Source organism: Larimichthys crocea, unplaced genomic scaffold (assembly GCF_000972845.2).
Source record: "Larimichthys crocea isolate SSNF unplaced genomic scaffold, L_crocea_2.0 scaffold234, whole genome shotgun sequence".
NCBI classification, from domain to species: domain Eukaryota; kingdom Metazoa; phylum Chordata; class Actinopteri; family Sciaenidae; genus Larimichthys; species Larimichthys crocea.
This window is the reverse complement of record NW_020853101.1, coordinates 268,637-296,216: the sequence shown is the minus strand read 5'-3', so window position 1 is coordinate 296,216 and position 27,580 is coordinate 268,637. Positions and strand designations below refer to the sequence as shown.

General features: G+C 40.7%; 1 protein-coding gene across 1 annotated transcript in view; it reads right to left on the bottom strand.

Moving 5' to 3' along the window:
* Positions 1–7,527: 7,527 nt before the first annotated feature.
* Positions 7,528–27,580, bottom strand: part of plppr4b (phospholipid phosphatase related 4b) — a 37,224-nt gene continuing 17,171 nt past the window's right edge. The window contains exons 3-7 of the mRNA XM_019258419.2: positions 25,731–25,860; positions 24,840–25,035; positions 14,742–14,799; positions 14,243–14,416; positions 7,528–13,226 (exon numbers count right to left, since the gene is read on the bottom strand). Of these exons, the coding sequence (XP_019113964.1) occupies positions 11,523–13,226; positions 14,243–14,416; positions 14,742–14,799; positions 24,840–25,035; positions 25,731–25,860 (2,262 nt within the window). The 3' untranslated portion in view covers positions 7,528–11,522. The remainder of the gene's footprint in view (positions 13,227–14,242; positions 14,417–14,741; positions 14,800–24,839; positions 25,036–25,730; positions 25,861–27,580) is intronic.

Here is a 27,580-nt window from a genome sequence, read left to right as displayed (position 1 = left end):
TAGTAATAATGACAGTAATAATATATGTAGTGGGCGTCGTGCAGGATCACAGCAGCAGCCACGATCCACGAGAACCTGCTGGACGACAGAGCACAGAAACTCCGGGGAAGTTTGGTTAGTAACATGCATTAATGAGACATGTCCACAGATGGAGAGATATGGAGAGATATGGAGAGATATAGAGATATAGATATATATATATAGAGAGAGTGAGATATAGAGAAATATAGAGAGATATATATAGAGAGAGATGGATATATATATATATATAGAGAGAGAGAGAGAGAGAGAGAGAGAGAGAGAGAGAGAGAGAGAGAGAGAGAGAGAGTTTTCGGTAAGGGAGATGTGTGCATCTTCAACCAATACCGTGCCTGGCTAGGCATAACCCTCGGTGGGGTCCCCCGGCAGTGTAATCCTATGGCAGCATAACTAAGGGATGACCTGAGCCAGCCCTAACTATAGGCTTTATCAAAAAGGAAAGTCTTAAGTCTATTCTTAAAGGTGTTGACCGTGTCTGCCTCCCGAACCCAGAAAGGTAGTTTGTTCCACAGAAGAGGAGCCTGATAGCTGAAAGCTCTGGCTCCCAATCTACTTTTGGAAACTATAGGAACCACAAGGAACCCAGCGTCCTGAGAGCGCAGTGTTCTAGAGGGGTAATAAGGTATTATGAGCTCTTTTAGATAAGATGGTGCCTGACCATGAAGAGCTTTGTAAGTAAGGAGAAGAATTTTAAATTCTATTCTAGATTTAATAGGTAGCCAATGCAAGGAAGCCAAAATGGGAGAGATGTGATCTCTGATCTTGGTTCCTGTCAGAACACGTGCAGCAGCATTCTGAATTAACTGCAAAGTCCTAAGAGACTTATTAGAGCAGCCTGATAACAAAGAGTTACAATAGTCCAGCCTTGAAGTAACAAATGCGTGGACTAGTTTTTCTGCATCCGCCTGAGAGACAATGCGTCTGATTTTAGCGATGTTACGTAAGTGGAAGAATGCAGTCCTCGAAATTTGTTTTATGTGGACGTTAAAGGACAAATCCTGATCAAAAACAACTCCAAGATTCTTTACAGTGGAGCTGGAGGCCAGGGTGATCCCATCTAAAGTAACTAAGTCTCTAGAAAGAGAGTTTCTGAGGTGTTTGGGTCCAATTACAAGAACTTCAGTTTTGTCTGAATTTAACATCAAAAAATTGTAGGTCATCCAACTTTTTATATCCTTAAGGCATGCTTGGAGTTTAGTTAACTGATTGGTTGCATCAGGCTTGATCGATAAATATAATTGGGTGTCGTCAGCATAACAATGAAAATTGATAGAGTGATTCCTAATAATGTTCCCTAAAGGAAGCATATATAAACTGAATAGAAGTGGTCCAAGTACAGAACCTTGTGGGACTCCATGACAAACTTTGGTCTGCATGGAGGATTCATCATTGACGTGAACAAACTGAGATCGATCTAAAAAGTACGATTTAAACCAGCTTAGGGCGGTTCCTTTGATGCCAATTCGATGTTCCAGTCTCTGTAAAAGAATTTGATGGTCAATGGTGTCAAATGCAGCACTAAGATCTAACAGGACAAGTACAGAGATGAGTCCTTTGTCTGATGCCATTAGGAGGTCATTTGTAACTTTGACTAATGCGGTCTCTGTGCTATGATGCACTCTAAATCCTGACTGAAAATCCTCAAATAGACTATTGTTATGGAGAAAGTCACACAGCTGATTAGCTACAGCTTTCTCAAGTATCTTAGACAGAAAGGGAAGGTTTGATATCGGTCTGTAGTTGGCTAAGACCTCTGGGTCTAGAGTGGGCTTTTTAAGAAGAGGTTTAATTACAGCTACCTTAAAGGACTGTGGTACATATCCTGATAATAAAGACAGATTAATCATATCCAATAACGAATTACTAACTACAGGTAAAACATCCTTGAGCAACCTGGTTGGGATGGAGTCTAAGAGACAGGATGACGGCTTAGCTGCAGAAATGATTAAAGTTATTTGATGAAGGTCGATGGGGGAAAAACAGTCTAAATACATATCAGGTTTTACAGCTGTTTCAAAACTTGCTGTATCAGAATGCAGATCAATGCCTGTTGAGGGCAAGAGGTGATGAATTTTGTCTCTAATAGTTATAATCTTATCATTAAAGAAGCTCATGAAGTCATTGCTACTTAGACCTAAAGGAATAGATGGTTCAGTAGAGCTGTGATTCTCTGTTAGCCTGGCTACAGTGCTGAAGAGAAACCTGGGGTTGTTCTTATTCTCCTCAATTAGAGAAGAGTAATAGGCTGCTCTGGCATTACGGAGAGCCTTCCTGTATGTTTTGAGATTATCTTGCCAGACTAGATGAGATTCTTCCAGTTTAGTGGCACGCCATTTGCATTCAGATTTACATGCCTCTTGCTTTAATTTACGAGTCTGCTGGCTATACCATGGTGCTAGCCTTCTTTGTTTAATTATCTTCTTTTTCAGAGGTGCAATAGAGTCTATGTATAAATTATGTCTATGTGAAATTTGAGGCCTGTGCGTAGCTTGCTAACTATGGGGAGTAGTTGCCTCGTGTCGTAGGCACCCTGCACTAATAATAAAACTGCCAAGAAACATGCAGAAGAACAATAGTTGCCCCGCGTCGTAGGCACTCAGCACTAAATATAGTTACCTATGGTGGCATGATGGTACAGTGGTTAGCACTGTTGCCTCACAGCAAGAAGGTTCCTGGTTTGAACCTTGACTGGGGCTTTTCTGCATACAATTTGCACGATTTCCTTTGGCTTCCTCACACAGTCCAAAGACACTTAACAGGTTAAATCGTGACTCTACATTGTAAGGGATAGGATAGGCTCCAACATAAATCAACATAAATGATGCCAACATTTGTTACACGGACAGACCTAAGTACAGTGATCTTCTGTTGCATCCTTGTAATTCACCACCTTTGACTGGGTCCATTGAGCACAGACACTTTGAATATGTTGGAGAACAAATTGAGGCGTAACCTTTGGCTGCTGACAGCTGGGCTTGGGCTGTTTTGAAAAATGTTGCCTATTATCACTTGTATCCTATTACAGCAGGTCATCCTGAGTCAGTGGCTATGTGACTCATCACTGAGATGAGTCATTGCGTCTGGTCCGGCCATTTACTATGACTAGAAGGCCACTGAACAAACCACTGTAGCAAATGGCATAAATAATACACTTTGTTCTGATACCTTGCCGTGTTAGCAAAAAAGCACATGAGAGAACAGCCACTGTAAGTTTTACATTGTGTTCCACAAAGATGATCTGGACATTTGAATATGCTAGATTTGAATGAAAATGACACAGTATCACATCTGATTGGACATTTTCAGGAGCTTTCAGCTCCATTATAGCTTACTCAGTCTTCATTGAAATGGTTGAAATGGTTCTGTTCAGTGAGCAAGCTTCATATGCTAGAAATTGGTCTTGGCACATACGTTTATACAGTATATATCAGTTATGTATTTCCCCTGCACAACATTTATACACTGAGGCCTTTCACTAATACTTATCTGCTATCTCATGGATGTGTTGTGATCAGCAGCTCTCTGGTTAATGCTGCCATGTTTCTGCAGTAGCCCAGAACAGACAAAAAAATTCAATATAAAATTGTGACCAATGAAAGCTGAAATGGCCCCACACCATAATACTACCCCTTCTGTGTTTAACTGTTGGCAAGAGACACTCATTTTTATAAATGAAATTTGATTTGATTTGATTTGAAAACAAAGTCACTGTAACTTTTATTCAGAAGTCATTTAAGAAAAATATTTTCCTATTTCATTAATATTTTTGTAACTTTGGTGACTCATTAGCTAATATTAAAAAACAAACCTTTTACACAGTGTCCCACTTCAGAAAATATTAGGCTCTCCAAGAACAACCATTAAGACAGACCATCAAATACAGACACATAGGCCAACCCTTTTCAGCTACAGACAGTTTACACAACAGCAATGTATTCTTAATAAAAAAGATTATATATTGTTGAATCTTGAGTGGAAGAATTACAAGAACCAGAACTAATTTGGTGGGAAAAATAGGAATTTATGATCCCACCTTTGGTCTTACAAATAGAAAATTATTGTTTGATCTCAAGGATATGTAATGTTTAAACAGCGTTCATTAGACATGGGTTAGGAATATATCCTGTTAAAAAGAAAATTTTATCTGGTTATGTGGGTACGTGTTGTGTATGGAGTGTGATATTTTTTTAACTTTATACTTTGTTATGCTCTGTTGGACAAATATGTCTTCATGGTGTAACCTTATCTTCTCTCTGCTCTCCCTCTTCCATACAGGTGAGCTCCAGCTTGTACCCTAGTGTGATTTTTAGAGTATATTTGAATGTTTTGTATCAAACTATGCCACCTGTTGATAGTGTATATACTGTACACAGGAAGTGTATATATGCAGGTTGTTCTGTGCTGGTAGTAAGCCCAGTGAATAAACCAAGTTTCTGTTCAACATGTTGTTGTTCTCCTGGTGCATAACTACACAACTGGCAACATGGATTATGACATGCATGCCAGCAGCTGACCATGTACTGGATCATGGATTAGGCATTGGCTACTATTCTGATAAACCTCTGTAGGTGCTACGGCACCTTGTCTTTCACTACAACATCACAAGTTCCTCTGCACACTACTCTATTAGTACAATGGACAATAAACCAGAAGTACCTAAAGACAGACAGCAGCTTTCCTGTCTTCAGGCAACAGGATCAAAAATCCTCCATCTGACTCCAGTTGACCTGGACTTTGAAAGGTTCAGCCTGACAGAGACTGCTGGGTGTAGAGATTGTTCAGCAGGGTGGAGAACAGCATCCAGAGGAGCAACGATCGACATCCCCACTCTCCCTCCATAACCCCCCCTCTCTCTCTATCAGTGGTGGCAGAAGACTGTCCACCATGAGCCGGGTTCTGCTTGAGGTTTTTCCTTGCCAATATCACCAAGTGCATGCTCATGGTGAGATCTGCTCCTTGTATTGCCCTGAAGTTATGACTCTATTATGATTTGGCACTATATAAAAAAATAGTTTTTTTCTGGGTGCCACAGTTTGCACACTATCTTGATAAATCCTGTTTAAAATAAAATATACTGTTTACAGTTTTTCTCACAGTTTGAGCTGTGACACTGCAGTCAATGTTCATACCTGTATGGCAGAAAATAATGTCTCACAGTGCTTATTCAAAACCTCCCATATGGGATCAAACATCTATTTATTTAGTGTGTCTTTGTTTTTTTAACAATATAAATCATCTTTGACATTCTGATGATTGGCTAAAGTTCATTTAAACCCTTCACACTTTTTTCCCTACTAACATTTGAAGCTGATGTTTATATTTGCTTTGTCATGTCCACATGACCTTTCAGCTGAGAGAGTGAAAAATGTCAATACAATGTCATTATGGTCAATGTTTCTTTTAATTATGTACACATATGAAGTGACACTAGTCACATTTGTGACATCTGTAGCTGAAATGCATGCAGGAAGTTCTAAAGCTGTAGTAAACTATTTTTGAACATTACAGAATGGTGCTAAAAGAAATTCATGCATTGTATACCATCACCTTAGTTATTATAGTCCAACCATTAGCAAAGTAACTCCCTAATTACAACCACCAGACATGATGGTTGAATTGAATTTAAGTCCTGAAAATGAAAATGCAAGTCCAAAATTCTCTTTGCACTCTGGTTAGTGCTTTACTTACATCTAAAAATATATCAGCTTCCTCAGCCGATCATTTATTTTCACATTTTGCATGACAGTGACAGCAACAAAGACACCGGCAGGAAAGAAGCTTATTCCCTTGAAAGCGGACTGCCTATGAATTGAATGTGCTATGACTGAGGCTTACTGTCAAAAATATTGTGCATTACAGATTTAACAGTTGTGATGAGTGACCTCAAGACAGAACAAATCTGACACTGAGTAGAAAATCTAGATTTTCATAAAAAAGTCTGTCATCTACTGATAAAGCTGAACAGCGTGCTCTTTCTTTCAGCTGCTGCAGAAACAAATCTCTACAGACTTAATGTAGCTCACAGTGCAAGGCACCTTTAAATAATTTGTCAGGCTCTTCATCCTCTTCAATGAGACAACTTTAGAATTTCCAGTGTGTATTTTTGAATTATTAATTACAGTTTGAATTATTCACTGTTAACTTGACATGGCTGTATAGTTTGAGAGCAGGATGTTAATGCTTCAGTTTCATCTTTTAAATGTATCAAAACTCCTTGTGTTTCACTTGAGACACTTCATCTATTCCCTCAACAAGTAAAGAGAGTTAAAACTGTAATACAGAAACAACTGAACATTCCAAACTGGGAGTAAGAAAGCAGGAAAACACACATTTCACTTCATTCATAATAAATGTTCTCTTGAAATAGTCTCAGTCAATATTTATGAAGAGCCCCAAATGTCCCAAGTCCCTGTGCAGCAGGGAGCTGATCCCTGGTGACTTTTCTATAAATGGAAGCACACAGTTCACTGGACTCATCGCAGGGTGGAAACAGGACCGTGGGGGTTTCAGGTTGTAATGAAACATAAGCTGTGAAAGGCAGCCCAGTGACCCACATGGCACACACACACACACACACTTGCTCAGCCTGCTATAAAAGTAAATTCTAGTGTCATCATGACTTATAAAGTGAGTGTGTCTGTGTGTATTTGTTTCCACAGATGGCCTAAGCTCTGCTATTGTAGCTCTGCCTTGCCAATGACCTACTTCAAACCAAATGATGATAATTACACATGGCAATGCTAACAAGTTTTGTTACACTTCTACAGAGACAATGGAACAGAGCGCTCAGTGGGAGCCGAGGGGAACAGATTTTCTGGAAGGAGAAAAAAAAGGTGACTAAATATGTGCGAAACAAATACTGAATATTTCAGCTTTCATGAGTTCAAGAGTTCAGCCTGTAATGAAAAAAACTTCAATAATCTGTCTTTCATTGGACAGCTGAGTGTCTCAGCACGCAGAAAAATAATAAAATATTCTAAGATAACATAATCTATGATCTTGTCATTTCTAACACAAGCAGATTCTGTGTCCTTCTGCATGTATCATTTATTTATTTCATAAAAAAAATATTCAGCTGAGGCCCTGCTGGACCTGCTCACCTCCTCCATCACTCTTTTGCCAGTCCTGAAGTCGTACACGCAGGAGGCTCTCCACCCTCTGACTGTCACCATGGACAGGACGAGGGTCGCCATCTCTCACTTACAGTTACACTACAATCTGTGAGATCAGATGATGGTGAACAGCAGCAGCCTGCTGGTTGGATCAGAGCAGCAGCAGTTCTCAGTGCAATACACTTTCAATACATGTTCATTCACTTATTGTTAACCTTTTATGTTGACGTCTTCAGTGGAGAACTGAAAGTTTAGCTTTTCTTTCTTTCTGTGGTGTAATCATGAGCAATGTTACTTCAGTAAAAAGCTCCAGAGTAAAACAAAGTGTGAATATGAACGTGAATATCACAACAGCCACATTGAGGAGAGGACATGATTCAATAGCAAACATTTATTCCAATCATTTAGACAATGCACAATTTGTCATCTACCCTGATCAACGTGCTCTGAATACTCAGTGTGATTGCTATATCCAACCGTCTTCAACAATCCACACCACGCTATTTTACTGTTACACAAGAACGTAACTATTGAGCCTTTTTTTCTTTTTGAACTGAAATGATGGAAAGTTCATTTACAGTTTCTTTTTTTTCTTGCTGTATAGAATTTACACAGCTGATCACAGTATCAGAAGACATTAATAATTAATCCAGAGACAACACAAGAGGCTACACATGCAGCGAGAGCATCCATTCACAGTTCTATCCATTGGATCTACATTTCTACTCATGTGTCATATTACACTCTTTGATTTCATAGGCCTTCATCAGGACAGACTAAATCAGACAAATCATTTCAAACATTAGAAGTATGCACGTCACATCTTTTCTCTTTTTACCCAATTGATATGTTAAATATGTTAGTCTGGGAGGGTTTTGTTACCGTGTGACATCCTAAAGGGAGCATGGACAATGTTAAGGCTTCGATCTAAAGAATGTTACTTGCTTTTTTTTTGCACCCTCACGTCATGCAAGTTCAACTTTGATGATCACGTGATGTCACACAGGATGGTTTCATATATATCATGTACTGTGTAAAGAGAGCAAAAAGGCAGTTTTCTTTGTTATGTCCACTGTGAAGAGGAGGATATGAAATATTATTCTTGAATGAATGAATACTGTTTGTATCATCTTGAAGGTCTCAGAAGGTATGTTGGGTTGTAGGTTTTCTTAACACTAGCCAAAAAGCATCAGTATAGTGTCACTGATTTGCATCAATCTGCAGGTTTGATCTGCTGATATTTCTCTTAATGTCATCAAATCTCACAAAGAACCAAACCAACAATGAATGTATCCTACTAACAAGTGCACTGTGTGAATCTGGTCTTCACATCAATGAGCTTCGCTGGCTGAATTGTTCCTTCATTAACACACATTACACACACACACCATCTTTCTGCCCAAAATATTTCTCTGCTAGAAAATAGTCCCCAAATTCTTTTCAAGATGTTTGTCTTCAGTAGAAGAGGATTGTTGGTTTTGGTCTTTTCACAGGAGATGTTAAGATAGTACCACTGAATTGTTTTCACGGCCATCGCCACAGCACGGCGCTCATTTGGTTGTTCCTCCTCAAGAAACACTAATTCTTACTCAGCTTTGTTGTACTTTAACATTTATGACTGTGGTCATATCATGCTGTGCAAATATAAATTCAACAGAAAACATTTGAATGAAATATGTCACTCTTGAGGACGAGCCACTGAAACACATTATCTTTCTAAGGTTTGCATCAAACATTATACAGGACAGTGAAGAACATAACTATTGGCTAATCTAGCAAGCATGTCTGAAGTCAAAGGAATAACAAATGAAACATTCCTGTAATGAAATCACAACGTTTCTCTCATGTTTCACATTTTGACACTTTGAGAGCCGACTGAACCATAACTCAATTATTGTACAAAAAACAAATCAGTGATTTTAGTGCTGGGAGCACCGATACACTCAACACTTTTAACAGTTTAAATAAACTAAAAAAAAGAGACTGTATTTAAAATATTCAATCCATTTGGATTACTTTAAAAATAAATATGTTCTTTTTAAGAGTTTGATTCACCGGAATCAAAAGCTCAGCCATCTTCTTTACATGTTTGTTAAATTATGTACACAGTTCAGATGAACATGATGCTGCAGACTGTAGTGATGACATGAACAGTACAGATTCAAAAGATTGTCATATAACTTTCACTATGAAACACTGAATAAAACAACATACTGGTCAAATAAAAGTATATTTATGATCAAATATTTTGTGATATGCACTATATAAAAGTGACCATGCAAATGTTACTGGGCTATAGAATTACTCATGTACAATATAATGCAGGCTTGCTATACAAATACAAAAAATTACATCAGATGATTCCTGTTCTTTTCCAATGAAAAATGCGAGCTTTGGCAAATTTTCTCACAGTCACCTTGGCAAAATATAGTCATGGGACAATTAATGCCAATTCTGAAGTGCTTGTATCAAACTGAATTTATATACAGTGGGTGCTTATATAACCACTGAGATACTAATTAATGATATGCATCATCATGGAAATACTGTAAACAACGTTTTTTTAAATTCCTCAACCGACAAACAGTCACGATCCTCTATGGATTAATGCAAAAAACAAACACAATTATGATCAGCATAAACAAACCAGATTTTCTTTTAGAGATCTGGCAGCCTCTACTGGCCTCACACTCACATTTTACACACTGGGTTGGTTTTGGTAGAAAATCTGCTGGTTGCTTTATGGCACAAATGGAAATTACAGCACAAAGCTGGAAGAAGGTGCTGTTCTTCCAGTGCATACAGCAGATGATGAAGGAGGAGTGCTAAAACCAAAATCATCTGTTACATGCTTTCTCTGTTCAGCAAAGCCAAAGATGTCAAAGTTTTCATCTTATGATGATAATTATACTGAGGTATTAATGCTACAAGTACCACCTTTAAATGTGTGCTACGACAAATCAAGTTTAATTTTTGCTACGATGGTGAGCACAGTGCTTCACACAGCGTCTAAAGGAATGAGCTAAGTCTTACCTTAAGAAAAGATGATTAAAGAAACATTGCAATGTTTTGGGGAATGTTTGTTTGTTACCTGAACCAGAAACAGTCTCATCTCTCTCTCGATATACCAGAGGAAAGGGGAAACTGGAAGCCAATCCTGAAGTGAAAAAGCTTCCAGCAACTTGTGAATCATGACGATGCAACTTTTGGAACTTATGCTAAGCTAGGCTAAACACATCCCCAACCAGCTGTGGTTGCAAAGAGTAGTAGTGTTTTATTCCCACTGTAAACTGCAGCAACGCCAGCATCCTGCCACAATGTGACAAGTGCATGTTTTGGTGAACAATTTTAATTTTGTTTCTGAGAAGTAATTTTTCTTATGGTTTGTTGTGGCACCTTTAGTGATATAAGTGGGATTGTTTAATGCCCATCCAAGCTTTGGAAGTGCTGCAACTGCCAGTCACTTAACCATGTCAAAGAAAGCTACAAAGATGAAACCTGGCAAATTGCAGCGAGTTTGGGAAATGTACTATTTCTCCTATGATATAAAGAAGCATAATATTACAGTTTGTTTTACTGCTCTTTGTGCTGTAGATATGGAACTGACATGGACATCAAAATGTAAGTACAGGATATAAAGATAAGGTCAGGGTTTACAGTATGCAAGGTACAGTAAACTCATATTTCAGTGCAAGTAACAGCATATTTGACTTCATAGCTACAGAAGGAATGCTAAGCACACTTATGGTAAAAACAGTATTCTGTTGAGTATGTGGTATCTGTACAGTAAGAGACAAAATACAAAACATATCTCTGTCACATATTAATGTTGTTCACTCTTTGTAAAATAATTCATTCTTTATCTATTCAAATTGTACAGTATGTTGTATAGTAAATAGTATTTTCTGGCGTAGCACCCTTTTCAAACATACACAGCATTTACAGTGCAGGGAAGTAAACACTGGTTTCACAGCTACAGTATGATACAACTATTTTTGCTGTATTTGATGCTTTTGCTACAGTTTGAATGTTACTGTGCAAGTGGCTTTTTTCTAATGATTTATATCCAAAACAAACTGTTTAAAAAAGGTTCTCCTATTCCCAAAGCACTGGCACAGCATCAGTAGGTTACAATAGGTGTTGTTAGGAGTGACCACAAAAGTACACAGTGATTATTTCTACAACACTTAAAAGGTTGTGATTTAGTGTAAACACGTACAAAAATCTCATGCTGAATAAAACTGTTTCTTTTCAAGTTATTATGATATATACAATGGCAGGTAATACTGACCGTCGTCACAGATATGGGGTTCTCTGAAAGTCTTATGTTATTAGCTACATCTTCTCAGAAGTTTCCGTTCATTTCCAGAGTTAGTCCTTGAAAACAGGAGTGATCGACGTTCCCTTGTAGAAAATGTTCCGGGCGTTATCAGGACTGTTGGCTCTCTCCGGAATCAGGATGATATTATTGCCTTTTCTACGTAGCGTAGACTCGCGACTGGAAGCAACCGAGGGGGTTTCTGAGGTGGTGTCTCCTCCCCCCCCTCCACCACCACCTCCAGAACCACTACCATCCCCTGGAGTGACCCTTATAGTAGAGAGGCCCTGCGGGTGGAGCCGTTGCTCTGACTGACTGGTGTTCTGGGTATGAACAGTAACTATGGGTGGGGTGCTAACAGTGGTAGTGGTGGTGGTGACGATGTGATTGGCGTGCTTCCTGTCAATAGACCCTTCACGTAAAGAGTCTGAGCTTTCTGAGTCTCTGTTTAGATCATTAAGCTCAAAAGACTGCTTCAAACTCACACCTCCTCCTCCTGATCCTCCTCCTCCTGCTCCATTAGTCACTGTACCTCCCCCAACTCCAGTGCCATGATCCAGAGACCGCCATCTCCATGATCCACTTCCATCTGTGGACGGAGCTTGAATCACCGGCCTGTTGTGTTCAGGGTGGGCTTCAACTCTGACAATTGCACCAGTACTCCCTGAAATACTGCCTGTGGTACTACCAAGTGAACTTGGCCCGGTGGTGCTAGTGGGGTCTTGATCGGTTAGCCCTCTGTAGCGAGCAGAGCCCTGGCAACTCCCAGTGGTGCTGCAGCCAATGCTGCTCTCATCTAAGCTCTTGGAATGTGTCTGTAGTAGGCCCTGCTGCTTGGACATAGCAATCACTTGCATGATTCTTGGCTGGGTGTTCTGCCCGTTATCATTAGTCCTGCAGGCTGTTGTCTTCTCTGCTGCCCTTTGCCAGTTAGCCTGAGATGTGCTATTTAATGTTGACATCCCCTCAATTCCTCCTCCCACCCCCATCCTTGGGGAGGCGGTGTTGTAATTTTCATGAGCTTCCTCTGGTATGTGGACAAGCTGTGAGGACCCAGGCCTGGATTGCATGGATATTCTGGTTCCTCCAGTGATGCCACTACAGTTACTGGGCAGGGTGGTACTAGTACCTGTAGCCAATTTGGACATGTATGCATGACTGTCAAAGCCTCCATTCAGGCCCATAGCTGATGGCTCAGAGCTGGATCGTAGCTCCATGCTGCCATGGTGGTGTGGATGCTGGGAGGACTGGCCAGATGACGAGTCTACAGAGGAGGAGAAGGAGTCTGGGACCTGCAGGGAGCATTTATGGTTATTGTTCTTACTTTTCCATTGAGACAGAAGCTGCTTTGAGCGGCTGGAGTCCATAGAGGCGTGGTGCATAGTGGCAGCATGACGTCTGGCTGCTTCCTCATACGCTGCCATGGCTTGGGGGGTGTGGACCCTAGGAAGGGTGTAGCTAAAGGTCACCATGGCATCTTTGTTGTGAGGGCTGCGGGGAGAGATCACTTCCACATCTGCACTGGAGCGCTTGAGACTGTCATCAGGCCTCTGCTGTTGAAGGCCTCGGTGGAGAAGGCCCTCAGAGTGAGAGGTGGGCATACCGGGCTCCCCAGCCATGCTGGCTTTCATTTGCAGGTGGTGGAGTACAGCCTCCTGGCTTATGTGGGGTAATGAGCAAGGGGGGCGATGGAGCAGTGGAGGAGGGCTGGCACTGGCCTCCTCGCTGGGTTGAAAATTTCCGACTGCATACAACCCCTGATGAGAAGAAACAGAGAACGATTATGGAGAGTATATTTCACTTGATGCTGATTTTACTTCACATCTCCATGTGTTCTTTGTGGAACTCTTTTAATCAGACTTACAAAAAGCAGAGCATAATCATTTGTAGTGTTGGGATTCATTTTGATTCAATTTGAAGATTGATTTAATAACACATACTTGACAATTAAACCTGACTTGAACTTGTGATCTTGGTGATCCCCTCACTTTTACTATAGCAGGCTGGTATTCTTGGTTCACAGTAAAATGTCTGGACATTCTTGGGTGGATCACCATGACATTTGGTGCCTAGTAATCAGTTCATCAATCGTGTTTAGCAACCATAAGCCAATGTAGGTATGCTAACGTGCTAAGCTGCTATGTCAACCACTACTTAACCAAACATTGCAATAGTGAACATTTCAGCAATCAACATTTAACTGAAAGCACTGCCACATGCATAGCTGTGGACTTGTTTCTTCCATGCACACAGGTTTGAAGGACATGTTCCACATAACTTTAAAAGAATTCCTAGTGCTTCCTGCAGGGACACAACTGTGTTCTGTATCTTGTTAAATGACGCCAAATGTGCCCAATTCTTCATCATCTGCACTGAGCACTTCTCTAAGATTTCAGTCATTTTCTAAATCCAAGTTAGCCTAGACACTACTGGGTTAGTCCATTGAACTTTCAGGTGGACAACTCAGCTGTTTTGTTATGAATGAACCCCACACACCGACTGTCAGTGAGTTGCTGTGGGTTAGGTTTGATTAAATGTTGTAAGGGGAGGCGACAGCCTGTCTCATTTATCAAACAAAACACTGTAACCTAAGTTAGGATAGTTTTGATAAACCTTTGTTTAATTTCTTTTCTACTTGAATGAAAGTGTAAAACTATGTGTAAAGCGATGTAAAACTGCAACAGAGTTCAGCTTTGTTTATAAAGAACTGCTGCTCCACTCTCTGGACAGGGAAACCATTGGAAAGGAGGCTGTTGATCGGACTTGCCCCTACCAGGTAGACAGCGATAGCACCTCCAAGCAAGAAGCCCAGGTAGACGTCGATGGCGTGATTCTTATACTGAATGATCCGGGTCAGACCACAAATGATGGCACAAATAATGAAGGAGAAGACCAGCAGGGGCTTGAGCAGCTTGGATGAGTCTGTCAGAGTGCTGTTGAAGTACATCTGTGGACACATTACACATTTATTTTCCATTATCCTTGTTTTATTGCAGTATTTAGGTCTAGTTGAATTTGTCTTTGGTTTCTATGTGCTGCTTCTTTTTGCGTTTTTTATCCCCTATTGCAAGTTGATATTTTAGAGAAGCGTGAATTCTACATGCTGAAGCAGAAACAGCGTAGAGGAAAGAGCCGTGCAGAAAAATTCATCTTGGCTAATTCCATCATCCACCGCCCAACATGTCACTTTGTTAACTTCTACTACATAATTAGGCTCTTCATGGGAGGGTGAACAGGGTTAAGTGTTGGCGTGGGCTCTGAGAATTACTCACCGAAACATAGACAGCGGCGAAGGATGCGAGGGTAGCGTGCTGCGACGGGAAGGATTTTCTGCAAGAGATGAAAGAAGAGAAATAGACTGAGCCAGCGTTCACACATCTGTATGTGTGAGTCAACAGAGAGTGGAGAGAGGGTTTAAGAACACCCAACAAAACACAAGCATAATGAGATTCCTTAAACACAAGCCTGCACACACACTCGGTTATTAGCCCAGTTTCTCACCAAGCTCCAACCCAATGACCTACTTCTGACAACTCCTGGTACTCACTCCTCCAACCAGCCCTCATCTCTAGTCCTCACTCTGCACGTGTAAACGTGTGTGTGTGTGTGTTACAGTTTTGTGTTCTATTCCTTAAACTAGCATTTACAACATCTGTGCAGTCATAACATTTCATATGTAAACTAAAATCACTGCTTCTAAATGAACTGACCAACTTTTAGCACTGAAATAGCCAATACAAATAGAGCTGTACATTATTATGCATCTCTGAATGTATATTGTTACGAAGCTAAAAATTAAGAAATATCAGATTATGACATTTTTGAGTAAATGTCTGAACTTATATATCTCCTTTCTAGTGTTTCAACCACTCAAAGCTCTTTTACACTACGTATCTCATTCACCCATATTCATACACTGATGGCATTGGCTGCCATCTGTTCAAAGAACTAACCATTCACACACCAATTTGGGGTTCAAAGACACTTTGACATGCAGACTGGAGGGGATTGAACCACTGATCATCTGATTAGTAGATTACCCGCTCTACCTCCGAGCCACAGCCGCCCAAGACTATTTTAAAACAATTTTCAGATACCTGTGTGGACACTGAAACAGATTTTTCTAACTGTAATCGTTCCTCCTATTAGCTCCTATTAGCTCACAGTCATTCAGACCTGAATATAGTGTGTTTGACAAATGAAGTGTATATCTACCAAAGTAACAGTCAATTTAGTACAAAGATCTCTACTGACACAGCATGAAAACACACAGGAGGCATTTTGTTCAAAAACGTTTGAAGATATCTACTTGATTTGATTTGAAGTCAAACTGGTGAAGTGTCATATTTACTTCAGATGAACTTTGTAACATTTTTCTTTTGGCATTTTCAGACTGGAAATGGACTGTGGAAGCATGTCAGGGAGGGACGAGAAAAACTGTGACTTGGCAGGTAACATGTGAGTCGACACAGCGCAGCACAGACAGGGGCACCTGACGTTTCACTTAACATCTCCTCAAATGCAGCCCACGCTCTGCGTGATGCAGCAAGAACACAAACCAGCTCCGGTTCTCAGGTCTTGGTGCAAAACACGGTAGACGAGGTGACAGAACACAAAAGCTATAAACACAATGTTTTAAACAAGACTTCAAAAAAGGTGAAGGTTTGTCCTTTATGCATGATATAATATAATCTACACAATCTAGTCATTATGACCCATATTGTAAATCCGACTGTACAGCCAACAACCCAGCTCAGTATATATACACAGCAGCCTGGTCAGTCCACTTGGATTTAATGAACAAGTCAGTGTCCAAGTAACTAAAGAGACCAGCATTATACTGACTGAACTCACTTAACACATGTAACAGTGGTACCTCTAACTGTATTTAGTAAAACCAGTTTAAGACCAGTGTTGATATTATTTAGCCCAATTTGACAAACTAGTTCCAGGATTTCCATTTCTTAATACCAGTGGTGCACAACTGCTGCAGCAAAACAGCTTTCCATGCTGCCTTGGAAACAAGACTGAAGCTAAAGCTGCCACAGAGAGTGGAAGGCAGTGTTTATGCCAGGAGCAGAAGGTTATATTTAGACCCCTATAGTCTGCACTTAAATCTACATGCACTGGTCAAATCTGGCACACACGTTCATAAATTCAGATGGATAAACTAATCTCCATTAAAGTACCTGGTTTAATAAGACATTCAGGTTTAGGATGGAGTGTGGTGTAAACAGACACAACCAGTGTTGATGACTTAAGCTTGTATCAATCCAGAAATGTCAGAGACAACCCAGACTTATGCTGGGCATTGAATGTTGCATCTGTCTGTACTGCTCTGGCTTCTCAGTTGGGTTTTCTGGTGAATTCATGTGATGTAGAAACATGGGGGTATTTAAAAGGCTACATTTATATAATGCTTTTAAACAAAGAGCTTTTCATTTAGTCTTTCATTGACACACAGCCATTAGGAGCAGACTGGGGTTCAGCATCTTGCTCAAGGACACTTTGACACGTGGACAAGTTGAGCAACAAAACACAGCAACCTGATATTGTATAGCATGAGGGCTATTCTCTATGCTGACAACTGACAACATTCAGCACATTTCTCTCACTGGCTCAGCCTTGTGAACTATTCCAGTTTGGCGCTAATAACATACATTCAGAGGCTATATTTTATACTACAGTGGTCCCTCGTTTATCGAGGGGAATACGTTCTAAAAATAACCCGCAATAAACGAAATCCGCGAAGTAAGTTTTACAATTATTATACATGTTTTAAGGCCGTAAAACCCCTAACCACACACTTTTATACACCTTTTTACACGCATTTTGTACAGTACTCCCTTAATTAATCAGGACGCAGAACACATGCGGTTTTCACTTAGCCAATCAGGACGCAGAACACAATGCGCGTTCATACAGTACAGTACGCTGTAAAAAAAAAAGCATGCAAAATTACACAAAAAAAAATCCGCGAAACAGCGAGTCCACGAAATGTGAACCGCGATATAGCGAGGGACGACTGTATTTAGGACAAAAAAGTAAGATATCAGTAAATGTAAACAGTGATTGATTTGTTAGCCATAAGTGGCTGGGGTTGAACATTCCATGTTTGTAGGATGACATGGGGGGACAAGCTTCTCAGTCTCCCATTGTAACCCTGAATTATACATCCTGTGAGCTTTTATTCATATCCTTTCAGGATGCTCAAATGATTTATTTCTACCTGTGACAGAATCTCCCTGAAACGGGCTTGTGTAGGACCCAAATGCAGCACAACAGCAAGGGATACTTAGTAATGTTCCTTATTGAGAAACTCACAGCAGGCGATATGGCAGGTGAGAGAGAGGGAATAAGTCCTGAGTTCAATCGGAGAGTCTGTGGCAACGAACTGGAGCAGGGGGACAGACTGCCCGGGGAAACCTCCAAACAGCCAGGGAAACAGGCAGACAGACACCAGAAACACTGAGGCAAAACTCGTGGTCGGGGACGAAAAGCTGAGGTGATTACCGGGGCTGAGACAGACGAGCAGGTCAAAGGCAGGCAGGGTCGGCAACGGGAGATCAGTCCAGACAAAAGTGCTGGAAAGACTTGCATGACGCGAAGAACAATCTGGCAAAGAGTGTCTGGAGGTTGGTGCTTAAATACAGGGTTGATTACTGATGAGGAGCAGGTGTGGGAGGCGGGAGAAACCATGGTGACTGATGAGGAGGCGGGGCTGACAGGTGAGTGGAAAGTTACTGGGTGCAGGTAAGAGGGAAAAGCAAGCAGGGGACCGGAGTGGATTGTGACACTCCCACAGCCTCTGCAGATAGAAAAGACTCATTCTAAGGTAACAAAAACATAATGATTCTTATTTTCTGGTGGTTATACACTAATAAAGATATGAATAATATATTTCTGCCATATTCTGTAAATAGAGCCCACAAATATGACACAATGTGATTTTTTTTATAACTTTATTTTTTATTGGTATTTCACAACAAATACATGCAGATCTTTATACAAATATATTCTCTCATACTGTATATCTTCAGTATGCATGTAAAAATCTTAATGAAAAACAAACAAACAAAAAAAGAACAATAAAGGTGGGCCTATTGAGAGGGACGACTAAAATCACATATCTTAGTATTTGCAAAACTAAATGTTTACATCTTGTATCCATTTCACCCATTTTTTTTTCATATAACTCTTCTTTCAGTTTCAATTTATATGTCAACATTTCCATCCCTTGTATTTCTTTAACAATAGACAACCATTGCTCATTATTTGGTGTATCTGGTTTCATCCAGTTCTTTGGGATGGTCTTTTTACTTGCAATAAGAAGTATTTTAGCCAGATATTGGTCTTCTCTAGACACATTTCCTTCCAGGTGCCCCAAGTATAGTACCACACATGTAAATGGAACACTGTAACCCAGAGTCTCACACAGAACTAAATGCACCTGTCTCCAGAATGGTTCTATCTTCTTGCAGCTCCAAAAAATATGTGTATGATGCGGTGCCATTTCTCCACATTTTCTCCAGCATTGCTGTGAAGTTTGTTTACTCGTGATTTGAGGAGTAATGTAAAAGCGAATCTGGTTTTTCCACGTAAATTCTCTCCATTTATATGACTGTGTTGTGGTCTGATGGCATTTCCACATTCCAAGCCAAATCTCATCTGGAATCTCCTCTTACAGTTCTTTTTCCCATTTAGCTTTAACATATTCTGTAGAGTGATGTCTACTTTCCAATAAACATGAATATAGGATGGAGATTGCTTTGAGAATATGTCTATTATAAGATGTTGCAAGAACTTTAATTAGGGGATGTACCTCATCTTTTTTAATCTTCTTTACATAGTAATCTCTCATTTGCAGATACCTAAATAGGTCTGCATTTCCTAGACTAAACATATCTTTCATTTCCTGGAAACTTCTCATACTCCCTTCCTTAATAATAGTGCATATTGCAGTTATGCCCATATCTACCCATTGTCTATAGGTCATATCCATGGTTCCTGGAATAAATTCCTCATCAAAGGCAATCCATTTTAGAAGACAACCCCTCATCAAACTTCAGTTGTTTTGCAACCGAATGCCATATATCTAGGAAAAAAGATGTTATTGGGTGAATCTCTTCCCTGACTTGGGGGGGAATCTCCCTTTCACCAATGTACGATTGGACCAGGAAACTACAATCATTAATTTCTATATCCTTCCAGCGGGCCACAAAGTTGGTACTACACCAATTCAGTAGTGGACGTATTTGGGCTGCATAAAAGTAGTCCCTCAGATTTGAAAGTGCCAGTCCTCCCATGTGCTTGGGTAACTGGAGGGTGGAAAAGCGCACTCTAGGTCTCTTTCCCTCCCAGATGAATCTTGATATTAACTTATCCCATTTTATAAACTGAGTATGGGGAATTTGTAATGGGAGTGACTGGTATAAATACAATAATCTGGGTTGGATGTTCATCTTAACTGCATTTATCCTGTCAGTTGAATCCATGAATTTCTTATACCACTCCGCTGGAAAACCATCACTACCTGGTGTCTTAGATGTCTTTAGATTTCCTATAGCTTTTTTAATTTCTTCTGCAGTTATCTCTGCTGCTATTTTTTCATTTTGACTATTGCCTATAGTCAGTAGGTCCAATTTGTCCAAAAAGGATTTAATCTCTCTTTTATTAATAACCGTTTTCTGTGAATAGAGATCCACATAGTAATCTCTAAAAATATTTTCAATTTCTTTTGGGTCATATTTAAGTTGATTAGACTTCAGATCTTTTATTTTATGAACCACTCTGTCTGCTTGTTGCTTACGTAATTTTCTCGCTAACAATTTGGCTGCTTTGGGGCCTATTTCGTAGTATGATTGTTTCAGACATCGTGCTTTTAATTCCACTTCTTGCTGAAAGATTTCATTTATTTTCTGTCTAATCTCTTTCAATTTTTGTTGCGTTTCATCATCTGGATTTTGCTTATGCCTAAGTTCTGTTGTCTTCAGTTCTGTTAGTAGAGATTGGTAGTATGTCATTCTTGCTTTCTTAAGGCTACTTGAAATTGCTATTAACTTTCCTCGTATGACTGCCTTTAGGGCGTCCCAAAGTATGATTGGATCTGTTTCACCATTGTCATTGTCTTTTAAGTAATTCTGTATTTCTGTTTGGATCTGTATAGTTATAGACTCATTGTTTAATATTCCTACATTGAGTCTCCACAAAGTGTCTCTTTTTCTGCCTTGTAGGTAGACTGTTAAGTATAAGGCACTATGGTCAGATACATCTGTCACACCTATTCGACAATTCCTAATTCTATGTCGGTCTTCTCTTTGCATGAAAAAATAGTCTATTCTTGAGTAAACAGAGTGTGTTGCTGAGTAGTGGCTATATAACAGTTGAACAAACATGAACAATACAAAAACAACTGTGAAACAAACAAAAAAGTGAAATTATTAATGACGACTTCCATAAAAAGATGCCAACATCCCTTATTATACGCTGACATTTCTTTTGTTTTGGGGGAAAAAACCTTTCACTAGGAAAGGGCCCCCACCCAGCAATGAGAGTCCATCCACAGGGGAACGACGTACTCATACTAGTTGAGTTTGTTGAATACCACCTCCAAGCCAACAAAATAAAAAAGCTTAACCCTTTATCTCTACATTGTCTTTGTAGCCTAACCCAAGAAGTAGACTTATGAATAACAACCTTTGAAATGTATGTCTAATTGCCAACCAAATATCCTTACTCAGTCCTTCTCCATATGACCTCTCTCACTGGAGTTGTGTTGAAATTCCTGCAGCTTTTGCCTGGCCCGTCTGCTTGCCACCGCCGTGACCCTGCCTCCTTCAACGCGGTGCCAAGATGAGACCTCAGTAGACTGTAGCCGCTCCAGTAGGGAGACACCTGTTGATTCCCTCGTTGAGTTGTCGACTTCTATTCCTCTCCTGCGTAGCTCCGCCACCGCCTCCTGTGCATTTTCGTAGGTTTTCTTCCCACTGGACCAGTGTATATGCATTTTTGTAAACGGTGTCTGGAAGCGTATGCCTTGTTTTTTGAGAACTGCTTTCACGTTTGCATAATCCTTGCGTCGTTGCAATACCCCAGCACTGTAGTCATGGTCGAAGTATATCCGACTGTTCCCGATTTTAATAATTTTCTTCTCCCATGCTTTGGTCAAAACCAGCTCCTTCACATTGTATTGAAAAAAATTGACGATCACTGACCGTGGAGGTTTATCCGCTTTCGGTTTCGCAGCCAGAGCTCTATGGGCTTGTTGTATTTGGAGATTTGTATCAATTGACAGTTCAGTGCTAAGCCAATCTTTCACAAACGCAAGAGTCTGTCCTTTCTCTGTGTCTTCTGGAATTCCGTATATCCTCAAATTATTTCTAGGTTAATCGCGATTAATCTATCAATAAATGTATCAATAAATTAAATGCATTTTTCTGAGACTGAAGCTTATAATGAATATTTATTTATGTAAAATGATCAAATTAATGTAGAATAAACACAGAGAAAGTATATTTAAATTCATTCATTTTATTGGCTTAAGGTGCACATATGCACAGTGCAAATAGAAAAAAGCCAGAATGAGGAAATGTACTTATGAGTGCCACACTCCTGTAGTGTTCGACTGGCGAGGTCCCGTGGAGGTAATTTCAGCAGGGTGTTTTGCTTTTGAGGTGATATGTAAAGTCGTGTTACTTCTGTGGAATTAAATTCGGTTTTGCAAACTGTGCAAATTACCTTGTTTTTGTCCAACGAGCCGTCGGGCAACTTTTTAAAATGAAATGTTCCCCCTAAAAGTCTGTCCTTATCCCTCTTCCGCCATAGACTCTCCTTTAGTTAGGATAGATCATAGACATATATAACATAGACTCTCCTTTAGTTAGGATAGATCATAGACATATATACATAGACTCTCCTTTTTTAGGATAGAATCATAGACACTTACATAGACTCTCCTTTAGTTAGGATATGACTCATAGACATATATACATAGACCCTCATTGAGCAGGTTGGTCCGTTGTTGCGATACGTTAACGTGTCCGCCATATTGGATGTGGCAGATCTGCCCGTAAACTAATACAAGCAGGGCCGGTTTTAGCTGTGGGAAATGTGGGCGACCGCCCAGGGCGCAGTCTCCGTGAGGGCTTTAAGTTAATGCCTCTTATACACCCATTCACACACACACTAATATATCTGGGAAACAAAGCTCTACTTTGCCACATCCAAAATGGCGGCTACCACCGGAAGTAAACAAAACCGTGTTAATTGCGTACATTTTTTTAACGCATTAATTCTTTAAAATTAATCGACAAAATTAACGCGTTAATTTTGACAGCACTAATTATTTCGCCTAGACCTTGACTCCAAGTCCTCTAATTTGTCTCTGATTTTACTCTGTTCTCGCAATACTTCTAGGAGTACTGTATTAGCCTCCGAGCTCCAGGCTTCAACCTCCCTGGTTCGAGTCAGGGTAGCATCGATTTTCTCGTTTTGTTCTTGTATGTCGTTAGAGACGGTCGCGAATTTCTGGTCTATATCTGCTTTCAGATCCGTTGTTATTTCTTCTTTAAACGATTTAAGATCAGCTTTCAGTTCGTTCTGTAAGGCCTGGATCTGTTTGCTGATACCTTCCATACCGGTCCGAAGTGAAGCGATTGAGTCTGGGTTGCTGTCAGCTAGCATGCTAGAATTTGGCTTCTGAGTTCGACTAGAATTTCGTTTGGGTTTATCAGAATTCTTGTTGGGTTTGGCTCTTCCGCCCATTTTCCGCGTTTACATAAACTACTGCATTACTTTCAATGCCCTTTCTATCGAGTTTAAGCGGAATTTAAACCGTTAGCCTGAGGGAGCTCACTTACTACACAGCCATGCTCATCGCAGCCATTACCGGAAGTCAGATTGACCGTGTTTTTACGCTGAGGATCTAATACATAAACTCTCTAACTTGGACTGGCCCACAATGTGATATTTAAATTTTCGCATCTCTCAATTTGGGGTAATTATTTTCATAACTAAAGAAGCATCAACATATAGAAGAAAGCACCATAATGATGACTTGATCAACAGGAGGATGATTTGAACAGCTCTTCTATTACACCTTTACCTTTTGTAATGTATTTCAAACTGATACCTTTTTTCGTGACAAGCTTGTCTCAAGTTTTACTCTTTCAAACACTCGACCATCTACAGAACCTTTCACTTCGTTATTTTTCTACTTTTTCTTCTTACTATTATACAACAAACAGTAGCAGGATTAAATAACAACCAGAGCAACTTTTGCAGCCTTGTGACAGTTTCAGTGTGATGGTGAGCTCTCAGTTTTCTGTCATCACTCATACTGTTGATAAGAAAGAAGAGAATGAAGCTCTGAGGCTTTACATTTGTTATGTATGTTAGAACACAAGATTTCAGCATTGAGGCTACATTCATGATTTATACAGTCATACTAACCAAAAAACTTCTTATTGATTATCATTAGAAAGTTTCTGGGCGTTCCCGTAACCATAGTAACTCATGGTGCCAGAGGGTAGGGAGAGAGCCGTATACAGAGATACACTCCAGAGATGGCTCTCTGTCAGACGAGTTCTCACATGTTGACTAAACTTTACTAACCGAGTCTAAAAAAATGACGTCACAGCTCTGACAATCTGCCAAAAAAATAAACCCACACTTTTTTTTTCTCCTCATTGATCTCATAATGGCTTCTGTGAACTCTGAATGACGGAAATCTGTCGTTGCTTCGGAGACCTTTAATCCATGTAGTATGCTATAAAATTTTATAACCTTCAACCTAGCTGGACAAAACCATAAAAGTAGATAAAGAAAAAGACTGCAGCTGCAGTGTTGTTATTTTGTTGTCACCAGCATGACATAGAGTTCATCATCATCATCACTTTGATTCTTTCTTTTAATTCTGTTCTGTGTAGATGAAGTTTGACTGTCTGTATGTCTCATGTCTGACTCATTCATGTGCCTTCATAGAATATGAATGTTACATGTGTATGAATGGGGCTAGCTCAGCTGTGGTTGACCTGTGTCACTGAAGTAAGAACTGATGTATTTAAAGGACTCAGTTATTAGTAGGTGTGTTAAATGTAGGTGGCGAATCATGGTAGGACAGGATAATTAATAATTGTAATTGTTTTTTCATTGAAATCGTAGTTTGAATGGGCAACAGTTTTCGGACTGATCCGCTCTCTGTGTACTGATGAATGAGTGCTATGACAAAGTAAGTCAGGTCACTAGCATTAATTTATCAACATTAATTTACATGTATTTATTCAACACATTTTGATTCTCTCAAGTTAAACCAATGTGGCTCCTATCAGTGGAAGTCGTTCTCCGTACATAAACCTCAAAAACCTCCTCACCTGCCCTGGTTGATGGCTGTGGGGTCGGCCCCTGAGCAGATGTCCTCCATGACGTAGGGGTTCTGCTCACAGCTGACATTAAGTGTCGTATAGTTGGGTTTACACACGGTGAGGAAGTAGGGTGCTGGGTAGCCTGTCATTAGCTGGAGGATGTCGGTGATGAGGGCCGTGGCACAAAGACCGAATGCATGAACACCTGAGGACAGAGCAGGATGTGAGTAAACAGCATTAATATGTAAATGAGCTGATTGTACAGACAGAGGCATAAACTCTACTGGCTGTACAGGGCTCGTCTATGCAGGTAATGTAATTACTGACAAATTCGGAAGTTTAGAACAAATGCCCCTAAATTCCACTGGGCACGGCTCTGTGATGTCGCAGCCACAGGACTGTTTTGCCTGCAGACTTTGTTAACTTGGTCAGATTTGGTCATTTTTCTCTTGGTTTTACGTGCTTCTGCCACGAGTGTGTGGGTTATGTCATTAGATTGTTCCCCTTTTGTCTGTTCTTAGTCTGCACAGGGTGTTTTATTTTGAAACTTGACCGGATATTCTCCACAGAGCAGAGCGAAGACCAACTTTTAGGATGTGTCTGAAACATGCAGTGCTTCCAGTGGAATCACAAACATTGTCTAGAACCAGTGCGATCTGCCCTGCCAGCCGCAGTGCAGCTGGAATGTGTCACAGACATGCCTGGCGGAATTTAGCCTTTTGGAACAATTCGGCAACAAACGGTCTGTTTGGGTTGAGAAATCTCAGCATAACATTACTTAAGTAAAAGTTGGTTCTTGCTCACTGGAGAAGATGTTGCTAACTGAGTCATGAGAAAAAACAGGAATCAGTCAGTTACCATAATCTAAGGCCAGTAAGAAAGAAAGAAAAATCAGTGTACCAATGAAGCGGACAGCTCTGCGTATGAAGGAGTTGAAGTTGCAGCCAGCGGCGTTGATGTTAGCCTCAGCACCGACACCACTCTTCTTCCGAGACAGACAGCAGAACAGGATGGCCTCTCCGATCATTATCTGTTAACACGACACAACGACACAGCTGTCATATGGAGAAGATTGTGAAATGTTGAGATATTGTGTCCCATCAGGAAATCTTATTTTTACATTTTTAGTTTCAAGATTCAAGATCTCTTTATTGTCATTTCACAGCACTGTAAAACGAAATTTTGTAAAACAAAAACTCACAGATTAAAAACACCACAGAATAAATTAAATAAGAAGATACATAAATAAATAAATCTGATAAATCTAATTTGAGTGGTGGGGTAGAAGCTATTTTGAAACCTCACAGTCTTGGTCTGCAGACTGCAGTACCTCCTGCCAGAGGGGAGAAGGGAGAACAGACTGTGGCCGTGGTGGGAGGGGTCTTTGATGATGTCTTTAGCTTTTGACAAGCATCTTCTGTGGGCCAGCTCCTGAATGGTAGGAAGAGTTGTACCAATAGTCCATCCAGCTAACCTCACCACTCTCCTCAGAGTGTTTCTCTTTGCAGTGCTGCAGTTCTCAAACCAGAGAGAGATGTTGCTGGTCAGAACACTCTCTGTGGTGCCCCTGTAGAAAGTGGTGAGGATGGATCGACCAAGGTGGGCCACCACAGGAAGTGCAGACGCTGGTGTGCCTTTTTGACAAGGGAGGAGGTGTGCCGGTCCCCTGACAGGTTGTCAGCCACACGAACCCCCAGGAACTTTCTGTGATGAATAATCTCCACAGCAGTCCCATTGATGTGGATCGGGGCGTGCACGGGCTGATTTCTCCTGTAGTCGTTCAGACTAGTAATGGTGGGTTTTTCTGGAACTGGGATGATGGCTGAGGTTTTGTAGCATGAAGGCACAGCGGCTTGTCCCAGGGAGATGTTAAATATGTCAGTGAGGACATGTGACGGTTGGTCTGCACACTCCTTAAGCAAGCAGCCCGGTATCCTGTCTGGGCCGCTGCAGCTGTCTGTGGGTTGATTTTCCTCAGCACCCGGTAGACATCTGCTGGGTCCAGACTCACCTGATCGCTCTGCGGTGGAGTGGCTTTCCTTACTGGTGTGGTGTTTAGTGCCTTAAACCTTACAGAGTAGTTGTTGAGGTTGTTAAGGAAATCCATGCTGTCTTCACAGGACTGAGGAACAGTCTTGTAGTCTGTGACAGCCTGGATTCCCTGCCACAGCCTCCTGGTGTCTGTGGTCGTGAAAGCGTCCCTGGATTTTTGTCCATGGGCTCTCTTTGCCGATCTGTTTGCTTTGTTTAGGTCGGCTCTTGCAGACCTGATTTGAAGGCGGAGTTCCGGGCTTTAGGCAGGGCCCTGACCTCTGTCGTCATCCATGGCTTCTGGTCTGCACAGACCGTGATGTTTTTTGTGACACAGACATCATCCATACACTTGTGAATGTGTGCTGAAACAACATCAGCATACTCCTCGATGTCTGTGGTATTGTCTCTGGTGGCAGCATCTCTGAACACAGACTAGTCCGTGCATTCAAAACAGTCCTGCAGAGCTGACATGGCTCCCTCCGGCCACACTGTCACCTGTTTAGAGGAGGGCTTTGTCCTGATGAGCAGAGGTCTGTATGCTGAAATAAGCATGACAGAGACATGGTCTGATGAGCCAATCATCAGCTTTAAATGGTGTGTTGGTTCCCCTTGTAGCAAAGTCCACATGTTGGTAAAAGTGAGGCAGGACTTTCTTCATGTTTGCCTGGTTGAAGTCCCCAGCAACAATGAATACCTCATGTTTGCCTGGTTGAAGT